This window comes from Salvia hispanica, chromosome 5, assembly GCF_029641045.1.
Source record: "Salvia hispanica isolate PSC_SH4W2 chromosome 5, Shi_PSC_v1, whole genome shotgun sequence".
Classification (NCBI taxonomy): Eukaryota; Viridiplantae; Streptophyta; class Magnoliopsida; order Lamiales; family Lamiaceae; genus Salvia; species Salvia hispanica.
This window is the reverse complement of record NC_142696.1, coordinates 2634774-2659321: the sequence shown is the minus strand read 5'-3', so window position 1 is coordinate 2659321 and position 24548 is coordinate 2634774. Positions and strand designations below refer to the sequence as shown.

General features: G+C 34.5%; 2 protein-coding genes and 1 pseudogene across 2 annotated transcripts; 2 read left to right on the top strand and 1 right to left on the bottom strand.

Moving 5' to 3' along the window:
* The first annotated feature begins 873 nt into the window (after positions 1-873).
* Positions 874-8120, top strand: LOC125188276 (serine/threonine-protein phosphatase BSL3-like). Its single transcript, XM_048085050.2, has 21 exons — positions 874-1534; positions 2031-2091; positions 2186-2264; positions 2354-2433; positions 2558-2652; positions 2732-2831; positions 3452-3521; positions 3653-3754; positions 3864-3945; positions 4041-4220; positions 4504-4768; positions 4854-5088; positions 5165-5335; positions 5462-5700; positions 5777-5861; positions 5997-6095; positions 6175-6374; positions 6624-6699; positions 6992-7127; positions 7220-7359; positions 7458-8120. The coding sequence occupies exons 1-21, from the start codon at positions 1135-1137 to the stop codon at positions 7545-7547; spliced, it is 2985 nt and encodes a 994-aa protein (XP_047941007.1). The 5' UTR covers positions 874-1134; the 3' UTR covers positions 7548-8120.
* Positions 7683-9183, top strand: LOC148924201 (zinc-finger homeodomain protein 6 pseudogene; annotated as a pseudogene).
* Positions 9184-11420: 2237 nt separating this feature from the next.
* On the bottom strand, positions 11421-13039 carry LOC125186711 (FAF-like protein (DUF3049)). Its single transcript, XM_048083140.2, has one exon. The coding sequence runs from the start codon at positions 12999-13001 to the stop codon at positions 11628-11630; it is 1374 nt and encodes a 457-aa protein (XP_047939097.1). The 5' UTR covers positions 13002-13039; the 3' UTR covers positions 11421-11627.
* Between the last annotated feature and the right edge of the window lie 11509 nt (positions 13040-24548).

Genomic DNA, 24548 nt, shown 5'->3' with positions numbered 1-24548 from the left:
TCCCCCAAAAAAACAAAATCCAACAACAATAAAATCAAACATGCTTGAGCATCGGCCATCGAAGGTAGAGAGATGGGAGGACAAGAGAGTGGGTCGGAGCAGGCGGTCGGGATACTAAGGTGGTGAAGGGTGCTAATGGCTTTGTTGCAGCTCGTTGGCCGAAAGGGGGAGAGGGAGTTCTATTGTTGTTTGCTAAGAAGAGCACCAATAATAGACATATCTTGTGAGATTAATAAGCACAACGTAACAATAAATATGACTACTATAGACACACGTCAAACCTGAACGAGCAAGTAAACGCAAATCACCATATACCAATCTAATCTAGTACCCATCCTACACTTCCTTCGTCAGTTCGTCTATAAAAAGTATGAATAATTAGTTTAATATGAATTTTAATGCATAATTGATAAAGTAAGAGAAAGATAGCAAATAATAATCACATGTCATCGGAAAGATAAGGGTTTTCATTCTTTTAAGAGACTGAAAGAGTATAATTGAGTCAAGATTAATCTAATATTCATGGCAATCACACCCCATATATTATTTGAGGAATTGGTGGAGAGTATAGTATACTTGTATTTGAATGTTTTAGTTTCATAATATAATTAGAAAGTTGGTAATAATATTAAGAGAGAGACAATAAAAGGTGAAGCCAGCTCCCTCCCTTGTGGCTATGTCAGGCCACGTCAGTTCGCTCGTCCGCACGCGCCTCACTGTCACGTCCCTGTCACGCAATCCCCAACATTTCACCTCCGTTAAAATGGGAACAGCCGTCACCTTTCCAAAATTCGAAGATTTCCTTTTCCCAAATATTTACTGCGGTAATTAACGGAATCTTAAAAAGCGTTAATTCTTCAATCTCTCTGTTTATTTGTAGAGAGAGAAAGAGAGAGAGAGAGAGCGTGTTTGGATTAGCCGTCCCGTTTGTATTCCTCGTCACCTCTTCAAAGATAAAGCGACGAAAATAAAGCGAAGCTTTGAACAAAAAGGGGAATTCGTTGCTGTTTGTGTTTGTCAAAAGGTATCTCAATCGATCGGAGCTAGGGCTTTCTCCAAAATGAAGATGCGAAATGCCCATTTTTGAGGATTCCAGCTCCGGTGCTATTGCGAAATTAGGGCTTTTTCGAATTAATGGACGTTGATTCCGCTATGGCCGCCGAGACCGATCGAGATCCGTCCCCGGACTCCGCCGCGGCCGCGAATTCGGTCGCGCTGCTGTCCGGCGAATCTCAATCCTCGTCGCCGCAGCTGCAGCAGGAGCAGAGCAATATCAATAATAGTAATAGCGGAGGGGCGGTGGGCGGGCCACGCTGCGCGCCGATGTATACTGTGGTGAACGCGATAATTGAGAAGAAGGAGGATGGTCCTGGTCCGCGATGTGGCCACACGCTGACTGCGGTGCCGGCGGTTGGGGAGGAGGGGAGTCCTGGATACATTGGGCCGAGATTGATTCTGTTTGGAGGGGCGACGGCGCTCGAGGGCAATTCCGCTGCATCGGGAACTCCTTCTTCTGCGGGAAGCGCAGGAATCCGTATGTTCTCATACATCTCTAGATGCTTGTAATGCGTCAAAAGTTGATTTCTCCTCTCTTGATGATTTAGTCACCTTAAGTTGATTACAATAATGATTTGAAGCATGGGAACTATGTCTTGATTTTCTTGAGTAAATTTGTGGTATAGATTGAAATGAGAATGATTTTTGGTGCTATTAATATTGGAATCTGAAATACTCAAAAGATGAGGTTACACTAACCTGCTTGGTGATTAAGAGGGTTCTGTGGAGACTGATTTATCTTGTGCAGCTGTGATGAATTTTGTTAGAGATTCTAGAAGAATTTGGTAATTAAGATTTAAAACAAGTGTTCGATAGTATAAGGTGACATGGAGTCGTTCAAGGAAATTTATAACGTTTGTATTCAGTGCTTAACTGCTTGTTTCTGTTAATGATAGATAGTCATACTGAAAATGGGATTTATATCACTAGCTGATCATATCAAAGATTCTAATTTCGGAAACATGTTATTGCAGGGTTGGCTGGGGCTACTGCAGATGTGCATTGCTATGATGTATTGGCAAATAAGTGGTCATGGTAAGCTAAGATGATCTCTTTGTTCTGGTCTGGTTGTTGGTTCATTCAGTTTGTACTTTTGTTAATCAAGCTGGGGACTTTTATATATTTTCAGTGTAACCCCGATTGGGGAACCACCCACACCTAGGGCGGCTCATGTTGCAACTGCTGTAGGCACCATGGTTGTTATTCAGGTTTGTTGACAGATGGAATTATCGCTATAGAAGTTACATATCTATCCTTTTAAGTTTGGATAACAAGTTGTGGCTCTTATCTGTCATAGGGTGGGATTGGTCCGGCTGGTTTATCGGCTGAAGATCTTCATGTTCTGGACCTTACACAGCAACGGCCAAGATGGCATAGGTAAGTTTTTATGTTAAATGCATCTTTGTATTGTTTGCTCCATAACATCTGTAGTGATCATGCTCTATACAACCCATTTACTTCATTGTATATAATCACTGAGCTAGCATCTGAATTTCATTAGGGTTGTGGTGCATGGTCCTGGCCCCGGCCCACGGTATGGGCATGTAATGGCTTTGGTGGGACAGCGGTATTTGATGGCAATTGGAGGAAATGATGGTTTGTTTCTTAAATTATGCATCCCTCTTTATATTATGTGATGGCTGTTGGTAAACAAATTGATCATTCTTTTTTCTAGGGAAACGGCCTTTAGCTGATGTATGGGCATTGGACACTGCTGCAAAGCCATATGAATGGAGGAAACTAGAGCCGGAGGGTGAAGGTCCCCCTCCATGCATGTGAGTTTGTGAAACTTTCTTCATAATCTTATTATTTTTGGATGACTCACTTTGGCCAAAAATATTTACTTTGTTCTCTTCAACTGAGAAACCATAATTTATTTTGGAGTTTACTTTCGTATTCAATATTTGCAGAAATATTGGAACTCAGTTATTATGTAAATAACTTAGCAATAATGTAAAATGCTCAGCAATGAACATAAATTAGAGAAAGTATGAGTACCATAATTGAAAATAAATTTTATTTAATTGAATTATTGTATTTCTTATTTATGTAGTTAAATAATTAATAAGTACATAATTAAATTTATTTAAGAAAATAATATTGCTTCAAGTGTTTAAATCCTACCACCTCATTTTATAATTGGAGTACCTTATATTTTCTATCAAATTTTGGAATATTTTGTATTGATCTTAAATAACTCTCAAAAGTATTTAATATTATTAATAAATAGATAAAACATAAAGGACTGTATTTTCTTGTCTTTGTGAAGCAAGGTATTAACAAGAAGAAATGGAAAGTATGAAAAGATTAGAGATGGTGGGAAATTTGATGCTTTCATTTTGTTTATCAAATAAAGTTAAGATCTTTGGCTGTGCTAACATGGCCACGTGCCCAGGTATGCAACTGCAAGTGCACGATCCGATGGTCTTCTTCTGCTTTGTGGTGGAAGGGATGCAAATAGTGTTGTAAGTCTTTGTCAAACTATAATGTTGATGTTTCTTTAATCCTCTGCGGGCATTCTCTTCAATAGTCATGGGTGCAACTTCCATCTACTCTCTCTGTTTGACTGATTTTCTTCAAATGACATAATACACAGCCACTAGCTAGTGCATACGGGCTTGCTAAGCACAGAGATGGTAGGTGGGAATGGGCCATTGCACCTGGTGTCTCACCGTCACCAAGGTATCAACATGCAGCGGTAAGTTATTTCTTCAGTATCCTCTCATTAATTGTTGTCATAATTATTCGTTTAGTTGCAAAAATAAAGACAGCTATGTGAAACATAATGGTTTATGCCACTTTTCCAGGTTTTTGTTAATGCGCGTCTTCATGTCTCCGGAGGGGCACTTGGTGGTGGACGCATGGTGGAGGACTCCTCAAGTGTTGCCGGTAATCATTTGGTTATCTATTACACTACTATATATGTTTCCATATGTAACTGCATGTATATGATTTGTGATTATCTTGAATTTGTATTTGTGCAGTTTTGGATACAGCAGCTGGAGTTTGGTGTGATACAAAGTCTGTTGTCACAACTCCGAGAACAGGTCGATACAGTGCTGATGCTGCTGGAGGAGATGCAGCTGTTGAATTAACAAGGCGATGTAGGCATGCTGCCGCTGCTGTTGGTGACTTGATATTCATTTATGGTGGTCTACGTGGTGGTGAGACATGATACATTTAACTGATAATAATCTATTAGATTATTGGTCCTAGGTTTAAATTTACAGTGGTAATTTAAGATCTTAATCCATTTCTCTGGTGACGTCACATATCCTGGTTTTTGAATTCTATATTGAGGCATATGGCTCATACTTCTTAAAAGAATAGGTTTTATCACTTGCCCTTATATTTTGATGATTTGTTGCATTGGAACCAATCTCTGCTATTACCAGAGATATACCCAGTCACAGAGGTTGTATTAACTATTGAAAAACAATGCTGTAGGGGTTCTTCTTGATGATTTGCTTGTCGCTGAAGATCTGGCTGCTGCTGAAACGACTAGTGCAGCTTCTCATGCTGCAGCTGCGGCTGCAGCATCCAATTTGCAGCAAGGGAGGCCACAAGGAAGATATGGATTTAATGATGATAGACCAAGGGTACCTCTTACTGATTCTGCCGCTGATGGTTCTGTTGTTGTTGGAAGTCCTGTTGCCCCTCCTGCAAATGGTGATATCTATACAGATATAAGCACAGAGAATGCGATTTCTCGGTATATTTCTATTACCTTTAATCATGCTGTCTCACTGATTGGTTTGCTATGCCAGTTGACTCAAATTTTGTTTTTTTGTGCACAGACAATCAAGTAAAGGTGTCGACTATTTAGTTGAAGCTGCTGCAGCTGAAGCTGAGGCGATTAGTGCCACATTAAAAGCTGCTAAAGCTCGACAAGTAAATGGAGAAATTGAGCTGCCAGACAGAGATCGTGGGGCTGAGGCAACGCCAAGTGGAAAACAATCTACATTGATCAAACCCGACTCTGCAATGTCAATGAATTCTATCCCAGCTGGAGTTCGACTTCATCATCGTGCTGTCAGTATCAAGACAAGATATACAGTACATAACCACTCCGAGTTAAATGCTCTATTGACACTGAGTACATGTGCAGGTGGTTGTAGCTGCAGAGACCGGTGGTGCCTTAGGTGGTATGGTTAGACAGTTGTCAATCGATCAGTTTGAAAATGAAGGCAGACGGGTCAGCTATGGAACTCCAGAAAGTGCAACAGCAGCTAGGAAACTCTTAGATCGACAAATGTCAATTAACAGTGTACCTAAGAAGGTAATTCAGTAATTGAATCATACAATCAATTTTTTTGGTTTAGCAAGTAGCTGACATGGGAAATACCTTGTTACGAGGCTCCCCCCAATTTTCCGAAATTTTCATCACAGCCTGTCATTGTCTCAGGTTATTAGTCATCTTTTGAAACCTCGCGGGTGGAAGCCTCCAGTCCGAAGACAATTTTTCTTGGACTGTAATGAGATTGCTGATCTTTGTGATAGTGCTGAGAGAATATTTTCGAGTGAACCAAGTGTGCTACAGCTTAAGGCTCCTATTAAGATATTTGGTGATTTGCACGGTCAATTTGGAGATCTTATGAGGCTTTTTGATGAATATGGATCTCCTTCTACTGCAGGAGACATTGCGTGAGTTTTTGAATCAACTCTTTGCCATTAAAGTTTGTTGCTATGACATTAAACTGATATATGGAATGTTTGTCAGATATATTGATTATCTTTTCTTGGGAGACTATGTTGACCGTGGCCAGCATAGCTTGGAAACCATTACTCTTCTCCTTGCTTTGAAGGTATTTGTTTATCTTTAGTAATGTCTACTTTTTCTCCTATTCGTTTGTAAAAACCATAATTTGCTGCCTCGTTCTGAAATTATCTGGCCATGATTGATTATTAACTATCTCAATGTTTCCCTAATGAATTTGCAGATTGAGTATCAACATCAAGTACATCTAATCCGGGGCAATCATGAGGCTGCTGATATCAATGCTCTTTTTGGCTTTCGGATTGAGTGCATTGAGCGTATGGTAAATACATAAATTTTCTAAATAACTTCATTGACCTGTTATTCGGATGAAGCATACGACTTATACAGCTTCTGTATAGGGTGAGAGAGACGGAATATGGACATGGCATCGGATAAATAGATTGTTCAATTGGCTTCCTCTAGCTGCATTAATTGAGAAAAAGATTATCTGTATGCATGGTGGTATTGGGAGATCTATAAACCATGTCGAACAGATTGAGAATATCCAACGGCCAATTCCTATGGAAGCAGGATCAATTGTTCTTATGGACTTACTGTGGTCAGTTCAAGTTGGTTTTTTTCCCATCTCTTTGGGGGCATTTACTTTAATGATAGGATAGATTGATAAAACATAGGAGTATAAGTATTAGAAGGATATGATGATCAAACATGCTCAAACTTATTCAATCCATCCAAGTAAATCTTGGATCAGCTCAGATTATTTTTATCAATCAATCCTATCTCACAAAGTAAACTCCCCCTTGTAGTTTCAATTGTTGTGATATTGATTTGAATCTTTTCCTTGTAGGTCCGATCCCACTGAAAATGACAGTGTAGAAGGGCTGCGGCCAAATGCAAGAGGTCCTGGATTAGTAACCTTCGGGGTTGGTTTCCTCTCATATTCTTCTTAATACATAACTTTATATGATGCAAAACCTCACGAGGCAACTTACGTTCATACTTTGCGGGATATAGAAATCGGTCATGGATTATGAAACACCAACTATAGCTATAGAGCCATGCTTCTTTCACCTTGAATTGTCATGATTCAGGCTATCATTTTATTCACAAACATTGCTATGTGGGATTTTAGCTCCGTAAATCATTATACTCACAGAAGGAGAATAATTTTTGCCTTCTATGTTTGTGCTTGATAATTTATATTATCTGATGCAGCCTGATCGTGTCATGGAATTCTGTAACAACAATGACCTTCAGTTGATAGTCCGAGCACATGAATGTGTAATGGACGGCTTTGAAAGATTTGCTCAGGGACACTTAATTACTCTTTTTTCTGCCACAAACTACTGTGGTATGTCCTAAATTTTTAGATTAACGATCCTTAGTTTATATTTTGGGCGTCATTCGAAGGTTGACTGTAGTATGTTAATCTAATTTCTGCAGGTACGGCAAATAATGCTGGTGCTATCTTGGTTTTGGGTAGAGATTTAGTAGTTGTGCCTAAACTCATTCATCCGTTGCCCCCTGCAATTTCATCTCCTGAAACATCTCCAGATCACCATACCGAAGACACGTGGATGCAGGTGCTAGATTTGTCTCCAACCATACAATCAATCTCTTAATTATCTTATCATGTGGTCGTGTTTCTTATCTTATGTCATTCATTTTGGATTCAATCCAGGAGCTCAATGCTAACCGGCCACCCACGCCTACTAGAGGCCGACCTCAAGTCAATAATAGTAACGATCGAGGCTCTCTTGCTTGGATTTAGATTATGGTCACAGATGATTTTCTACCACATCTTCCGGGCTTATGCTGACATCCGGGGCATTCCAGCCATTTGTACATAGCACGATACCACCTGGAGAATTACCTCTTGGTGGCTTCAAGGCCTTGAGATCCCGATATGTTTCATACGGTTGAGGAGCTCTCCGAGGAAGAGGCGACAAGTTCAAACGAGAAATGTGTGTACTTTTGTGTTTCTGTACATGAGAAATCAGGTAGTCAGCATTGTCATTTCTTCGTTGGGTGGGCAGGCGCCGGTATTCATCGTTAGTTCTTACATTCCTCTCTTCTTTTGTTTCTTAGTTTAGGTGTATCATTTTAATCTTCTTCCATTTTAAGAGGTTTGTATACGAGGTTGGTGAGATATTTTCATGTATAATAGAGAGAGAGAGAGAGAGAGAGAGAGAGAGAGAGAGAGGGTGTTGCCTTGTGTAATTTGTGTCTACTTTAGCTACAATTGTGTGATGATAATAGGTTTTTCTTTGCAATTGTTGTTTGGAATAACGATACAATTATGTCCTTTTCACAGATGCAGTTCAATTTATTTGATTTTCGTGTATTGATAGGCATTCAAAAATACAAGATGAAATATTCTTTTTTTATTGTGATATTCAATTTCTCTCTTTTATTTTACAAATTCTATTTACCAATTACTATTTCAGTGCTTGATTTATTACTATTTGATGTTTATTTTAAGGTTTGCAATCTTGGATCAGTAGTAGCATATGGCTTTCTTTAATTTAGTAGTAGAGTCATAATTTGAAATTTTGGGTGATACTACTAAATTAAGCTTAGCTAAGTGGCTACTAACTCTTTCTCATGAATTTAGTCTTTTTATTTAGAGTTAAGGCCAAAATTGGTCTTAAACATATAGCCAATTTATTTATTTTTTCATAAACTTTATCTTTTGGATATTTTGGTCCTTCACGTATGGAAAATTGATCATTTTGGTCCTCTGTCAATAGTTCTGTTAATCTTTTAACAGTCAACACGTTTTGCCTGATTTTGACCAGATTAGAATCTTAATTATGATTTTTAAGTCACAAATTATTCCCTAATTATTTTAACAAATATATTCATTAAAAACAGAAATAAATAAATAAACCCGACCTATTTTCCGGATCCAAGCCCAAACCTGGTCGCCAGACCTATCGCGAGTGCCTAAAAAACGACGCCGCGAACGTGGGCGGCAACGTCACCGACGGCTGCGGCAAGTTCATGCCCAGCGGCGGCGACGGCACGCTCGAGGCCCTCAAGTGCGCCGCCTGCTCCTGCCACCGCAATTTCCACCGCAAAGACTCCTCCGCCGCCGCAATCGTGCAGCCGGTGGAGATGGCGTTCGGCGGGGGAGAGGAGTCGTCGAGCGAGGAGCTGAATTTCAACGAGGTGGCGCCGCCGCCGCCGCAGTTCGTGGCGAGGAAGAGGTTTAGGACGAAGTTCACGGCGGAGTAGAAGGGGACAGGGACGGAACTAGAAATTGAAATAAGCCGGTGCTGAAATTTCACTATAAATACACCAAAGTGCGCGATGCCTCGTATTGTCCATTTACAATTACTTTGACTCGTTTATAATAATATTAAAAATATAGTAAAAAAGAAAAAATATTAGACGAATGTGAATGAATATGTATAGGCATATAGACCAAAAACAAAATATGAGATGAATAATTGCTTAAAAAATACTAATCAATAATGTTATTATACAAATAAAAATAATAAAATTACAAAATATTAATAAATAAATTGATTCATATAATACTGTTCTGATATAAATAAAAATTATAAAATTTTAAATTGTACAGATTGATATTAAAACATTTTTCAAAAAGAACAAATATTAGTAATATATTCCTAAACACACAAAACAAGAAATAGGATTTAAATGCTCTCTGTTACCGAGATCATAATTTATATGACTCGTCTACTCCTATTTATTCAACACCCTGTTTCTCTTTCCTCTCTTCTTTATTTCTTCATTATCTTCTCTCTCAAGTTATTCTATATCTGTAAACACTACATCCGATTCTAAGAGGACGGCACCGGCCAAGCCCCCGCTGCAGCGGTGGCGTGGCCTATTCTATCTCCGTCCCTGGAAGGGGAGGATGCTGGAGCTAGCGGAGATTCGTTCGCTGCTGACCTCATTTTATTTATTTATTCATTTATTTATTTCTGATTTTTAATGGATATATTTGTTAAAATAATTAGGGAATAATTATTGACTTAAAAATCATAATTAAGATTCTAATCTGGTCAAAATTGGGCAAAACGTGTTGACTGTTAAAAAATTAACGGAACTATTGACGGAGGATCAAAATAATCAAATTTCCATATGTGCAGGACCAAAAAATCCAAAAAGATAAAGTTTAGGACCAAAAAGGTAAAATTGCTATATGTTTAGGACCAATTTTGGCATAACTCTTATTTATTCTCTAAAATTGTTGTCCATATTCCTAATTGGAAGTATATTAAAACATTCATCAACTACGGGTTGCGTTAGTGTGCTAACTAATTTACAGTAATAAGTAATAACTTTTAATTCTGTGTATTAAATTTATCAACACAAAGACATAATTATATCAATACAACATGTAAATTTAAATACCAACACAAAAACATAAGTTTATCAAAACAAGAATATTGATAAATTTATATCCTTGTGTTGATATTTTTAACATACAAAATTGATATTAGTTATTAGTTATTACTATAAATTAGTTAGTATTTGATCAAACACCCATCAACGGTAATATAATTTTATAAATCAGATCATTTCTTATTATGTGTTGGAGAAATCATGAACTTAATTTGATAGCACTTACGTAACAATAGAATTGTAGCTTAAGTTTTATCTTCTTTTTTTTCTTCTCTCATATTAGTCGACCTAAAAATAACAAGGAAATTATCTACTCACCACCTTGGTGGTTTGCTCTCTCATTTACTAAAATAATGGAATCTTGGATTATTAAATGGGGAATATGGCAAACTTCTGTCACACTCACTTCCACTCACTAAAGGCTACTTCAACGTACAAAGCATATTTCATGTAATAATTCGTTTGTGCTAGAGCTGAATGTCCATCTATAGCTGCCTCACTAGTGTTGTACTCCTTCTGTCCCATAAGAAATGTAACGTTTTTCTTTTTAGATTGTCCCATTAAAAATGAAACGTTTCCTAAAATGAAAACATCACTCTCTCTACTTTTCCCTCTCTCTTCATTAACTCAGAAAACAACACTGTATAAAATCCCGTGCCGAAAACCAAATGTTTTATATTTATTGGGACGGAGGGAGTAATAAAACACAATCCAAAAGGACAAGAACAAATCTAGAATATTGATCACATTGTCTCAAACTTCAAAGATCTTCAAACCACCACATTCTGACATACCGAAAAGTTTACTCCCATAATTGAAATCGAAATTTAAAATTATGAAATTTTAATTTTTTTTTTCCAATTGTCAATGTATATACGCTTGTTTTGTGATAGTTAAAAACGCCTTGATGTTATTTTATTCAAATAAGAAAAGGAATGAAAAATATGCATATATTTTAATGTAACAGGTAGATTTTAACATAGACATTTGCACATGAATGAGACAATTACGAAAAAGTGAAACTTCATAATTTAATATCCTGATTTCAAACGTTATAGAATTAACCATAATTTAATCAATTTTTTTATTTAAACGAGCTCATACTAACTAACTTCATAATTTAATACCCCGATTTCAACGTTATAGAAATTACCATAATTTAATCAAATTTTGTGATTTCAAACTAACGAAGTGAATTTTGTTTTATTGTTTTGATCAAACATGATAACTAACTAAATGACTCAAACCAAAATTGAAACTCATGTGATGGAAAAAAAGAGCAAGTGTTTTTTTGCTCAATCTCATTAATGCTTATTTCTGGCTACACAAATCTCTTGGGAACAACAGGGGCAATGGTAAGAGGAAGATCAACAATATTAAACAGTTAAAAATTAAAATCAACATTTTTCTTCATTTTTTTTGCAATTCTTGAGGTGAATTAAAAATCATTATTATCCTTGAACAATTATAATAATCAAGAAGTGGCTATGCAATATGGCTGCCAAAAAAGAGACCTCCTCCCCTCTTTGCATCCCCTCATGTATAGCACCAAATCTTGATCCATCTTTTTGCTGCTCTTGCTGCTCGTCATGAACGGCTTGCTCCGCCAGAAATACTCGTACGCGTTGAGCGACGACGCCGACACCGCGGCCGGCGGGGTAGGCGGCCGAGGCGGGAGCGACTGCCGCGCCTCGGTCGTCGGAAAAACGTCGCCGACTTTTCCGACGTCGGCAAATCGCCGGTAAGCGACGACCGTCTCCGTTCCGTCGCTAAATCCGTCGATAAATCCCGGGTTTTTCGCAGTGGCCCCACATTTACTAGGGGTAATATTGTAATTTCCTACCGTCATAAGCTTTCTCATTGATTTATGCACACTTATCATTCCAGTTGGCACGGATAGATTCTGTTCCACCACCAAAGATTCCTCTTTTCCAACACCCTTTTCCCCGGTTTCCTCCTCCGGCGGCGGCGCCGCCGCTTCCTCCGCCGGAGCATGATTCTTTAAGGTGAGGAGGAGGCGGCCGTCTTCGCGGTTGGCGTGGAAGTAGTTTCGTGGGGCGACCGAGACAGCTTCGAGGACCAGCCTCCCGTTCTCGCGGCGAGAGTGCATTTGCACGGAGGCGCCACCGTCGATGGAGGGCAGCGGAGGAGGGAAATTCCGCGGCGGGGGAGACTTCTTGAACTTGACAACTACATTCAAATTTTCATCTTGATCAACTCCTTGTTGTTGTTCTCTTCTCTTGATCAACTCCTCTTCATCTCCGAGCTCGGGGTCGGAGAAGCAATCCGACCCCGTCTCGGACCCGAGGCTCTCGGTGCAGACCTCGAGGCTCTTCTCGCTCATGCTGCTCCTGCTCCGCTTCACCATGGGATGAACATACGGCGGCTGCACCACGGAATCATCGCTCTTCTGAGTGAGAATTTGCCCCCAAACCCCGGTTTTTCGGGGCGGATTCTTGGCGTTCTCAGCTTGGATTGATCGCCACACTTCATCCTGATTTGGGGATTGGTTGAATTCTTCATCCTTCTTGATGGGGAAGAAGCCGTTTTGATTGAGCCATTTCTTGGAGGACATGTCGGCGGAGAGGGTGCGGCGGATTGAGGCGGCTTTGGCGTGGGAATCGGCGGCGAGGATGGTGACGATGCCCTGCTCGAGGTCGTCGGAGGGAATGTGGTTGGAGGTTCTTCTCAGAGGCATTTCGTCGAACACTATCAACGCAGACTGATTAAAATCTGCTGGAGATGTGTGGGAAGTGAGGATTAATGGTGATGGGTTGAATGCAAATGGAAGGGGAGAGAGTGGAGCGGTATTTGTAGGAGCGCAAAATGCAGAATCGAATGGATTCATTGGGCCCCACAGCCTACGCCACCATCGCCACCATCTCTCTCTCTCTCACTTACTCTGTTACAAAATTAAGTCTTTCAATTTCGTTAATAATTTAGGAAAATATGGCTTTCTTGTTTTGGAATTTGCTTATAAAGATTAGCATTATTTATTTATTATTATAATTTAAATATCACAAACAATGTAATTGATGTCATGAATAAATTAAGATTTGATTTGTATATAATTTATAAAATTGATGGGTTCAATTCAATGACAATTTTAAATTTTGAAATTTTAACGTTTTTTTTTTTGTTCCAAGGTGTATTTATTTTCGAATTTATTTTTTCACTTTTTCCTTCTTGGGTTATGTTTAATTTTTAATTTGTAATGGTGGGTATGCTTTTGTTTAATTTCTTGTTTTGTTAAAGTTATAAAATTGAGATAGCGATAAATTATAGAAAGAAGGAAACAATGATTGAATCTCATACTCATTGGGATATAATAGGTGGACGGTGTGATATGGCTTCATGCTAAAATGGAGCTTTTAACCTTTTTAATGCGAAGAAGATTCTTTATTTTATTAAAATTACAAGACAAATTTTGTTGTTTCCTCACATATTTTAAGCAAGAATCTTCATCCCAACTGGTGTGGCATATGCATAGCATGATTTTGAAGAAGCTTGGAAATGGTTTGTAGAATGTAGTGAACGAACAACTAAGAGGACTTTTTAATGAAAGGTAAAATTATAACGTACTCCTTCCGTTCCATAAAAGTTGAGTCGTATTCCTTTTTAGTCCGTCCCAATAAAGTTGAGTCATTTCCATTTTTAACAAAAGACAAAACATCTAATCACTCTTTATTTTATTCCATTATTTACTTTACTCTCTCTTATCTTTCCTACTTTTTTTATCTCTCTTATTTATTTAATATAAATTCTTAATCTCCGTGCCCAAAAGTTTTGTCTCAACTTTTATGGGACGGAGGGAGATATTTAAATGCTTGAAAATTGTTGACTAGGCTATTCACTATTCAGAGTTATGGTGTGTTGTTGTCGTCATTGTTATCCTTGTTCTTGCTTATGTCGTTATCGGAGCCTTCTTCAATGGCTTGTTTGAGGAGATTATGATTTATGTTGTGTGTGCGCTATTTAGATATGTTATGTGCTACAAAATCAATAAGTACATTTGTTAAAGGAGACATGCGAGCCTGATATTGTTGTGTGTTTTTTGTTGTTTGTTAGTTGGTTATTGTCTTTTGTTAGCTTATGTGTCGTTCTTTTTTGGTATAAAATGTTGATTTTATCCTAGAGTAAAGGTCAAATGTGGTCTCTAACATATGACCGTTTTATCAATTTGGTCCTTAACATTATCTTTTTGATTATTTGGTCCCTCACAAATAAACTCGGATTCGAATCGGTCCTCACTTAACAGAACCGTCAAAAAATAGATGATGACCGCAATTTGACTATATTAAGTTACTAATGGTAATTAATTATACCTAATTATAATTCTTTTCCTATTAGCAAAATTGGAAAAAAGATAGTATCAGTTGCAAAATGAAATGAATAATTTGTAATTTAATAGGAATTAAGAATTATAATTAGGTATAATTAATTACCATTCGTAATTTAATATATTCAAATTGCAATCACCGTTTATTTTTTGACGGTTCTGTTAAGTGAGGACCGATTCGGGTCCGAGTTTATTTGTGAGGGACCAAATAATCAAAATGATAATGTTAAGGACCAAATTGATAAAAACGGCTATATGTTAGGGACCACATTTGGCCTTTACTCTTTATCCTATCTAAATTATCGTAAGTCTTGATAGACTGTCGACCAAATTTTCGACTGAGCATTTTTACAGTCCTTGAAAAATGGGAATGAGTTTTGGTACATTTCAATGGATGATTAAGACCGGTAATGAAAAGGTGGGAGTTGATAACTCGTGAATGATAGATTATGAGTTCGAATTCCACCAATAAATAGCAAAGTGAACAGACATAAAAGACTACGATTCACAAGAAAACTAAAGTCTATTTGATTGATCGGCTATTGTCCTATGAAAGGTCTGTTTGGCATGAATCGATGAACTCTTGAACTATACATTATGAGTTCGAATTCCATCTACACATTTCTAGGTTAAGGAATTTAGGGATTTCAAGTAGATATTTATGAAAAAAAGATGAGACAAGATAAGATTAACATGGGAAGAATATTATGAGGTAGAGCAATTTACAATTAGGTAAAGCATAAAAGAGTGGATGATTGGATGAAAATGGCTTAAGAAGGAAGCAAAGGAATAACTTTGAAAGAGCCACCACCATTGGGCGGCCATAAATTCGTTAATTGAAATTTTTAAATAAAAAAGAATCACCATACATTTGTAACTATTTTATTCATTTATATATATATACTATGGGAATCACATATGTACATATGTATACTAGTAATAATGCCTATGATTTTCTGCGAAATATTAATATTTTATTGTGATCAAAACAAAATTTTCAATCTCCAATCAGATCAAAGATCTGCGTCTTTTTGTGTAGGTTCAAAATTCTATTTCTTGTATTTTAATTTGATCTATGTATAGGGATCTCGATTTGTCTGAGATTGAGATAATTAATTCATGAAACGCTAATCCATCATTGAGTAAATTATAAGTTTAATTATGAACTAAATTTAGGATTAAATTAATTAATTGACATACATATCATTGATCAATCGAATTTATATTATTGCAGCAAGAAAGACGATTCTGTCGCTACGGCGGCCTCCACACTCCGCCCCGACATCAAATTTATATTGTTAGACTCAAAAGGCTGTGAGTCAAATGGAATAGTGAAGGGGCTTAAGCTCCGACTAAGCCTATTTTTTGGTCCCTTTTATACAGTTTTAAAAAAAATTTGAACTCTTTTATAAATTGTTACCCAAAACCTCCAATTAATTATTCAAATTACTTAAAAAAATATTTTTGAATAAATTTTAAAAAATTCAGCTTCTATCAATCTTTTTTTCTGCGTCAATATTGATGTTTTTCATTATCGAACAGTTGTATAATTGTTCCATCATATCTCAACCAAGATTCTATTGCTATATATAACTTTTATGTGTTTAACTATTCATAGATAAATAAAAAACAAAATACTAAAGGGAATAATATATGTGGAAACCATGCTTTGAGTCATGTTCCATATAGGGACCCAAGATTTTGATGGTATTTTTGTTTGTGTATATAAATAAAATATTATATATGTGCATAATGCATATATTGTGTATAGTACATGTTAATACGTGTGAGGTGTACTATATATCTATAAAAAGTTTGTGATGTTGATCATTTTCAATAACTTTTTTTGGTATATTGGTTAACTTTAGCATTTTGGGTGGGTTAACTATTTCATGTATTATAATTCATTATTATTGTTATATATATACATACATGCAAAATGACATAAACATGTGTGTGTTCATGTGTACATGTTGTGGTAGGCTAAAGTCATTCTTGTCATTTGTCAATGACTCATAATTTAAAATTCATTATTCACTAATTCAAGTCATCACTTAAATATCATAACCATGTCACTAACTACTCATTTATTTTGCATTATTCATAAGATGGTATTTTAATTATTTTCAAATCGTTTAAATTATTTACTAGTAGTATAATTTATTTTTATTAATTAATTTATATTCTTCTAATTTCCAAGAGAATGGAATTTTTTAAAAATAAAATACCGTTAAATTGTGAAAAATTATAAGTGTGATTTAAATAAAGGAAATTAGACCTCAATTGAATGTTCATCAAAATTCAAAGAAAATGGATAATTTTAAAATTAAAATTTTAAAAATTAATTATTTAATATCCATAATCTCACATCACTAATCGTGTGCATAAAAAACACACAAAATTTTGTATGCAACAAAGTATTCCCCATATTTATCCTAATTTGACATGTAAGATAGCTTTCTTCAAATATTAGCTAGTTTAAATCCACTACGTGCGACATCAATTTAGCAAAATCGAATATAATCTACAGTATTTGACAGAATAAATATTGATAATGGGTGACAAAAAAAATTAAATTTTTTTGAAAGGTTTTGCCACAGACCATGGAAGGCTAAGAAAAGGCTGGATGCTCTTTGTCTCCCTATAAAGCAATGCCACAAAATTCCTCACCTTATCTATTTAATTTTCACATTTATTTTATTTATTTATTTTCTAATTTGCATGGATGGTCACATTCTAGAGTCGTAGGACTAGGCCGACCTAAAGTGGGAGCCTATGAAGAACAATATGGCTTTTCCCAAAAATGACTAATGTCATGCTTAATTGGAAATTAATTATTTAATTAATTAATATAGAGAATAAATTTACTTTTTAAGTATATTATATAATAAAGAATCGAAATTATGATCCCACCATAGGTTAATTGAACCGATCGCTTTCCTTTTTCTTTATTTTGATTTGTATTAATGAAATTGATCAAGAAATTAAAGTGATAAAATTTTAAGTAAATTAAAATACTAATTGACTTTTGATGAAATACTACTAATAATGATTGATTAGCATTTATTAATAATTAACACATGAGTATTGTGAAGTAAGTTTCACTAATAGGTTAACAATTAGTATTACTATATATAATTGCTGTTTTTTTCTCTTTCTTTACAACGTCACCATCTTTATTAATTTATATATTTAGAGAAATATTTTGTCTCTATATAGGAGCATTAAATATTAATATTTTTACGAATCCTTTAGTGATGAAAAACTTTTCGAAAATTCGAATTCGACCATCGCCATCAAAACTAACAAAAAACTCATCTTAATAAGCTATGGTGACCATTAATCAAGGTTTAATTGGTTCATTAATCTCAAGTTTAAACGCCGATTATTACGTAGCTAGATGCTGCACTACCTTGATTTCGTACATTATTTTACTCTTTTAATTAATTTAAGTCAACCCAAGAAATGATTGGATACATAAGAATTAATGATAATTACTTACTAATAATACAATAATTAACTAATTAATTATGTTAAAGAACCGAAAGTATTAACGCATTTATACGAAACCGATGGATAGATTCATAGTTTGACTAAATTAATTTCTTTTAATCTGCGGAATCTGACTGCTATACTTAATTAATCGTACGTTAAAGACTAATTAACGATAATTAATCGTGTCATGACCTAGTGCCTTGACTATGTTTTTCTAATTTAATTAATTAAATGATAATTATACTAATTTAACAAGTGTTGTTAAGTCAAAAGAGTACGGCCAATTAGGGAGAACATTGAAGTTCATTAGTTCATAAAATAAAGTAAACTAAAGTGGGATTACTTTCTTAATTATGATACTTGATTAATATAATATCCAGAAATGATACCTAAAGAGATATTCGCCACCTCATCAACTATGTATACATTTATTCAGTTTTAAGTATTTTATTCTTGTGGGAGCAGTAAAATGCCCTCTCATATGACTGAATATTTTAATTTCTATCATTTATGAAAAAAAATAAATTCTCATTTTAGGCCATATTTTATATCTCATCACTTGCCTATTTGATTTTTTAGTAAAATCTCAAATTTAATATATTTATTTAATTTTCAATAGTGTTAAAATTACAAATAAACATTAAAATATACTAAGAAATTATACTCCATAATTTAAAATAAAAACATGGATTATTAAAATTAAAATTTACATGATTATAATTGGTTTAGTTGTAATTTATAATTTTTTTATGCTAATTATAATTATGAAATAACAATATGATTTTTTTAATGAAAAATAAATTTGTGATAAGAGCGTTAAGTCTCAACCAAAACTTCGATGTGTTGTGAGTGTCTTACTTGAAACTGAAAATTTCAGTACCGTCATCCTCTCTGACTAACGAAAAAGGCAAATGGGAAATGAAGCATGACCAAATGACAAATTATAGTGCAAAATCATATAAACACAAGAAATTTGTTATTTTTTTCACTTATAACAAAGAAAAAGCCTTATGAATTTTGATGGAATTATACTTGTATTTTAAATGTGGTTCATCTGAAAAATCATGTATAGGCAATCCAATGGAATAAATTCATTGGAATTACATCATGGTTAGTAAATTAAACGGATAATGGTCGCACATCGTATGCAAAGAGAGTGACTCATAGAATAAGAATAAATCTTTTATTTTTTTTAATCTAAAAAGACTTTCATTTTATCACATGAAATTAAATGAATAGAATCCTTCAATATCGAACCGGACGAACAATATCCGAAAAGAGCTGCACTGTATATAATGGGACAAGAGCTAGAAATTAGCATCAATAAATATTGAGATGTGGTGGAGAGAAAAAAACAAAATCACTTTTTTTTTAATTCCACTAAGAATAAATAAATTTTATTCAAAATAAAATAATAAATACGGATTAAAAAGATGTAGGTTGAGATGAAAATATAACAAAATAAAATAAGACTAAAGGGAAAATATTATTGAAAAAAAGCATATGGTTCTACCGGCTATGGAGCTCGATTTATTCATTTTCTCTATAATTTCAAATAAATGAATAAAAGAATAAATCAAACTTAAATTTTTATGTGACTCAAAATTAATAGTGTCAATAATATTTTTGAAATACCAAATCTAAAAAAAATATAATGTGAATTGAACAAGAGTGGTGTTCACGGACGATGTTCGCGTAAGGAATGTAGCATAACATCATCAATATTTTAGATATATATTCCCACTTGCAATTGAGAGTGACACCCATTTATCCATGACTACTAATTTGAATATAAACCCTATACAATTAACTGTATATTAAATTCCATTTAAAGATTTATACTCGTATATGAGAGAACTTCATCTTCACGGCGGCGTAATGTAAATTCCTTCTTTAAAATTGTTTTTATTTTTTGATAATTTAATGTGATTGGACGAACAAAAATGTGCATGTGTGTGCGTGTATATGTGTGTTATATTAAGTGAAATTATTTGAATATATGCAAAATTAAAAAAGGTAACATGCACATGAAATCAGCTGGAGATGTTACTTCATTCCTTTTTCTTTTATTTTTCAAGTAGGACCAAGGATGATGTATGTCTCTTTTCAACTTGGTTTAGTTGGCTCAATTTCACTCCTTTTTTCTTTTATGGTATGATTAGTTTTAGATTGCTTTGGAGGGAAGTTAATTGTTTGTACCTTTTTCAAATGACGTACAAGCAATCGAGCCATAGAAATGACGAGCAATATATAGAGTCTCACTATGGCGGATCCAAGATTCATAAATGGAGGGGGCAAAATATATATTAGTAGGTTGGTTTAGGGCGAAAATGACAATTTTTTTCAATTTTCGGGGCGACGTCGAGGCAAACGGAGGGAGCGGATATGGTAATTTTACATCCCGATAAGAGAAAATTAGTCGCACGGAGGGGGCGACCGCCCCCTCTTGCCCCCCAAGATCCGCCACTGAGTCTCAGTATGGATATAATTCAGAACAAAAACAACAACAAAAAAACAACAAATTATTTTATAAATTTAAGCAAATGTTTTATTGAGAAATATTACATAAAACATACTCACAAAACAATAGGCGAACACCAAACATAAATAAAAAAAATAACGAATATTATAACAATATTTGTCAATTTCCATTAGAAAAGAGTGATCTTATAGAAGTTCCAAGCCGAATGAGATTTCTACATACTAATAGTATATTGAAAAATTATTTTAGAAAATAAGATTCAAAATTCACGTCTTTATACTCATAGTCATAACACACGTTACAAATTAGTGATAAAGTTTCAACAATTATAGGAAAATATTTAAAGAAAAGATCTTGGTTGAAATCCCGAGGAATGAGGGAGGCACACGTGTATGTTGCTCATAAATGTAAATAAAGGGTTTCCAATAATTCATCTATTTTAATTATGTCTTACATGAAAATATTTTAACCATTTCAATATTAAGTCGAAAGTTTAATCTCTCTACATATAATTTGATAGATTTGAGTATTATTAATTATGGCTACAAACTATTGGTCAAAAGTAATTAAGTCGAACTACCATATTAATTAAAAAGAATGCAATCTTTGATTGTACTAAAAAGAACAAAACAATTTTTTTTTTAAAAAAAAAGAGGTCAAATTGTGGGCAATAGAGCTCCACTTATATAAAGTAGAACAAATTAGAAAAGCATGAAATCGTTGGCCCAATTTGTTATAAATCATCTATTTTTGTATGGAAAAGAAACAATTTATATTACCACTCATCAAAAGTTCTTCAATCGTAGGGCTAGTTTTTGACTGACAATTGATAATGCAACACATGCATATGTCAATATAAATATCTTAATTACTATCCAGGTCATTGTTAACATAAATTTTATTGTTTTATTCCTTCATTTTGATTCTAACATATTAAATATTGCTATAAACATTACTTATAACTTGATAAATTACATAAAAATAAAATCTCAATTACTCTGGAATAAAGATTGGGTGATCCATATTTTGGGCTTGATAGTAAATTTAGAATTAATATAGTACTCTATTTTATTGTGTGTAGTGTCCGAGTCATTGAATTAATGGATCATGTTGTTTTCGATAATTATGTAGCAACCAAATGTAATGAGAAGTGATGCACAATCAACTAAAATGCTGCACAAATATTTAATAAAAAATTAATATTCCCTTTATTCCATTTTAATTGACACATTTTCTTTTTTGGGATGTCCAACTCTAAATAACCGTACTACATTTCTAAATATAGAAATATCACTTTTTCAATCATTCTCTGCTATTTTATTTTCCCGACGTTACTCACCAACAACCTTACATAAAATATCATGCTGAATTAGAAATGATCAACTTAAAGTGGAACAAGAGAGTAATAATAATAATAATAATAATAATAATAATAATAATAATAATAATAATAATAATAATAATAATAATAATAATAATAATAATAATAATAATAATAATAATCAATAATAAACAATAAATTTGTTGGGTCATACTAGCCTTTACATAAAGTTTTGACTAGTCAAAATTGAATAAATTGTACAAGCACCATATATGTTTTAAAAATATTTTAGGACAACATGTATCAAACAGCTTTTATCAGGCTATCATACCTTTTGCTTTGCTAAAAGTTTTCTTTTAGACTCTTTGCACAATTTTATTAGTATCAATCTTTCCAACAAAGGCTAGCCTATACTGGATTTTAGATTATAGGTTCGAAGTATGGTGATGAATTTCATTTACATTTTACTATTACATCATTAATAGATGACAAAATTATTTGAATTAATATAGCTTGAATATTTACGATTAGTAATCAACATATAACTTCCGAATCCCAATTGTATAAGATTGAGATTGATAACCAATTGAGATTTTATATCGTGGTATTTGTTTCGAAGAATAAAAAGTACTCCCATTTAAACATAAAGATGATATGATATTGCATAACATTGAACTAATTAATGCTGAATTTTATAGCCAGTTCATAAAATTCTCATATCCTTATAAATTGGGGAATCAATTTGAGTTGTAGCTAGCTTACATCAATTTCACTAGTTTTGTCTAGTGGAAGATTCAGAAATCTTTTAGTTGGCCCAAAATCACTAATCATAAGTTCAAATAGATATAATCTTTAATAATGGATAATAGATGAAACACTAAAGTGAACCATAACTCCAAAAATTAGAGATAGTTGTAGCATTATAGGATCAACATCTTCAAATTTAATTGAGTTCTCGCTATCACGGACCGACGGTGAGGTCGGTCAATCAACTCCCAACCCCACACGTACACACTATTATCCGGGCTCTAGGCCGCAACTCGCACTGCTGCGGAGGTTCCAATCAATGCACATGGAGAGATATGTAGCTTCTAGACCGTACATTTCGCCGCGCTGGACCACATCGATAAATGGGATGGGGGTGGGTTTAGGGGAGTGATGGGGATAGGGTTCAATTTCCATTTCTTAAGAAGGTCAGCGATGCACGAGAGGTCACATTTTTTATATTTGAGAAAGCCGACAATGCACGACTATCAAGTCAGGTGCGCCGCCTCAATTTTGAAAAGTCGTAGACATGCTTCTCTACACAAAAAAAAACAAACTCATGACTACCTTTTACAAGATCTTATTGAAGAAATTCGGTTACACACCAATAAAAGTATTTAGGAATTACTATGTGTTTGATGCATTTAACTACTCCCTGAACCGTCCCGCTTATGATGACATGTTTCCTTTTTAGTTTGTCTCAACTAAAATGATATATTTCATTTCTTGGTAACTTTCTCTCTCCAATTAATACACTCAACTACTTTTTCTCACTTCTATTAACATATTCATATTTCTTTCTCTCTCTATTTTAATATTTACACCCACCTCTCCAATTAAACACTTCAACCAATGACTCCTAAAATTTTGTGCCGACCAAGAAATGCGTCATCTTAGCCGGGATGGAAGGAGTAAGTTATTATGCAGCTACATGTACGTCATGGTATATAACACAATGGACACTTGTGATTATAGAAATTAAAAAAAAAAAGGCAAAACTTTAGGGATTGTGGATCTTTTTTTATGAAGCTTTTGAGGAAAGCTCCTTTGTCATTCACTCAAATCCCATTTCCATTAATGGACATTCGCATTTCTCTCTCCACTTTCTCTCTCTTCATTGGCTATAAAGAAAGACAGCGAAAGTGAAAGCACGATTTCAGTGTCAGAATATGTGAGGGAGAATTCCCTTCTCCTTTTCCACAAAATCGTTGCCCAATCACAGCCATCCAGGCCGCGAATGAGGTTCCGCCACGTGGTCCAATCGCATTGCAGCAGACGCGTCTCTGTTTTTGTCCTTATGTCCTCTAATTATTTCATATGCACATGTAATAACTTTACAACAATATAAATAACCAGATTTTGTTTGTTTATTAGCTATGGTTTAGTGTGATAATGACGAAAATGGAAGACACGTGGAATGTTATGAATAAGAGTATTTGTCGATTCTTTTGTCCATAATGTTGACATGTTTTTTGGAATTCTCTTTTAATATTAGTCTCTATTATTCACACATTTTTCTCGACACGATCATTGTGAAGAGTAAAATTATAATATATCAAATCAATTCAGGCAATTTGAAAAGGAATTCAGACCAAGCTAATCAGTATGAAGTGAGCGTTATATTTGGACGTTAATTTATATTGGAGTGTACACAGAAAATTAACAATGGAGATGCCGTCGTCTTCTTCCAATTACGTTATATTCTCTTCTTTATCAACTTAAAACTATTTAACTTTTCAGTGCAATTCACTACTTGTATTTGAATCGCAATAACACAAGGGACGGATTTTCAGACTAAGACAAATATCGATTCTTTAAATCATTATGGTCTAGATAGAACTGAAATCTCGTTTCACTCATGAAATCAATATTATGAATTTTTTTTATAATAATTTGTATAATTAACATTAGAAATTTAAGGTCATAGCTATGACTTAAGTTCGTAACTTTAAAATCCCGATCGGACATTCACGATTCAGACTTTCTCTTATCA

What these genes read in the sequence shown, in the direction of transcription:
- LOC125186711 (XM_048083140.2), bottom strand. Translation starts at nt 13,001, where the DNA reads ATGAATCCATTCGATTCTGCATTTTGCGCTCCTACAAATACCGCTCCA.
- LOC125188276 (XM_048085050.2), top strand. Translation starts at nt 1,135, where the DNA reads ATGGACGTTGATTCCGCTATGGCCGCCGAGACCGATCGAGATCCGTCC. An exon ending in ACAGAGAATGCGATTTCTCG is followed by an intron (nt 4,769 to 4,853) that starts GTATATTTCTAT and finishes TTTTGTGCACAG; the next exon opens with ACAATCAAGTAAAGGTGTCG. An exon ending in GTTCTTATGGACTTACTGTG is followed by an intron (nt 6,375 to 6,623) that starts GTCAGTTCAAGT and finishes TTTTCCTTGTAG; the next exon opens with GTCCGATCCCACTGAAAATG.